Genomic DNA, 1,551 nt, shown 5'->3' with positions numbered 1-1,551 from the left:
TTATCTCTCCAAAAAGAAGCCCTGTACCCTTTAGCAATTACACCCCTCTTCCTCCATACCCGCCAGTACTAGACAACCACTAATCCCTGATCTATTTTCTGTCTCTATAGACTTGGTGGGGATGCTTTTTAAACTGTTTTTCACCACCCTGTGATGCCTGAGGAGCGCCACACTGAAAACTTTTGTCTTAAAAAATCTCTTATTTTTGTTTTTATTCTTCCCATCCTCTTCTTCTACTCTCATGCATGACATGAAAAGTTCTCTTCAGGAGGAGGCTATGGCTATACACAAACATTAGATGGATGATTGGACTAGGTGACTTCCAAAGTATAGTAGACCAGTATTTGGGTAGTAAATAGCTTGCTGCTGCTTATTGCCACTAGGTGGTGCTGCTGCTGCATCACAACTGACCCCCACCAGGGTAGCCTTAGGGCTTCCCAGTTGTAGGGGAATTCATCTCCTTGCCTGTGATAAGGGCTGGACACCAGGAGTGACCCAGAAAACAGGAGGATATACCTGGAAGACAAAATAGGCACCCAGAGCAGAGGACGTTTGACTGTGAGTAATACTGTAATAATAATAAAGGTGGCAGCAGTAATCATAGCAACCATTTATTGAGCATGGTGGATATTCTGGTATCCACAAACATACATCATATTCACTTTACATACATCATCTCTAATCTTCACACTCAGCAAGGCATGTGTATGTATTATATCTGCATTACAAAACAGGAAAAGCTAAGGTTCAAGAAGATAAATGACTAACTGGAGGTCTCATGGCTATGAATCAAATACAGGTCTGGGGCACCAGGGCCCCTATCCTTCTGAGTACACACCACTGCTTTGAAATCTGCAGAAGACCAGGACACTGGCCCCCAGAGCATGGCAGAGGGGGAGTGTCCAGTGGAGACATCTGGGGAGGGCCCAGAGCCTGGGCACACTATCAGCTGACATCTAGGAAGGAATGAACAGAGAATGGAGGGGGAAGAGCCAAGGCACAGAGGCCAATGCTGTTAGACCAGTGGAGACCACAGCCGAGGGGGACCCAGATCTACCCTTGATGCTGATAATGTTCTCTGGGAAGCAAAAACTATCATCACATATGCTCTAAAACTGGATTGTGGTAATGGTGGCACAACTGTATAAATTTACTAAGAATCATCAAACTGGTCCCTTACAATAGGTGAACTGCATGGTACATAAATTACACCTCAATAAAGCTATACATTCATTATCATGAAACCAGTAGTGATGAGGATGCTGAGTAAGTAGGTCTCAAAAGTGCTGTAGGCACTTAGAGGAGAGAAGGAGGGTAGCATCTCAGAACAGAAAGCCTGACTGATGGCTGTCCAGCCTCTGCCCGAGTACTTTCGGTGCCAGGGAGCTTGGTACCTCAAAAAGCAGCCCATTCCAGTTTGGGATAACTCTTTCTAATCCTCATGTTGAAATCTATTACTTGTTCTTATCCTGCTGTGCAAAATAAACCTCTTTGCTTTGCCATGTATTTCTTTGAGAACTTGAGGACAGTCATTGCATTCTTTTAAGTTAT

The 1,551-nt window shown here is 44.2% G+C and overlaps 1 protein-coding gene across 1 annotated transcript; it reads left to right on the top strand.

Annotated features, from left to right (window-relative positions):
* Positions 1-383: 383 nt before the first annotated feature.
* On the top strand, positions 384-960 carry LOC103601003 (putative uncharacterized protein encoded by CRHR1-IT1; the record flags this gene model as incomplete). Its single annotated transcript, XM_008585382.1, is given in 2 exon segments — positions 384-490; positions 766-960. Coding segments are annotated over 2 exon segments (302 nt in total), but the record flags the coding sequence as incomplete, so codon positions are not given.
* Positions 961-1,551: the final 591 nt, after the last annotated feature.

This window comes from Galeopterus variegatus, unplaced genomic scaffold (assembly GCF_000696425.1).
Source record: "Galeopterus variegatus unplaced genomic scaffold, G_variegatus-3.0.2 Scaffold3544, whole genome shotgun sequence".
Taxonomy (NCBI): domain Eukaryota; kingdom Metazoa; phylum Chordata; class Mammalia; order Dermoptera; family Cynocephalidae; genus Galeopterus; species Galeopterus variegatus.
Note: the sequence above shows the minus strand (reverse complement) of the source record. Positions and strands in the feature narration are given on the sequence as shown.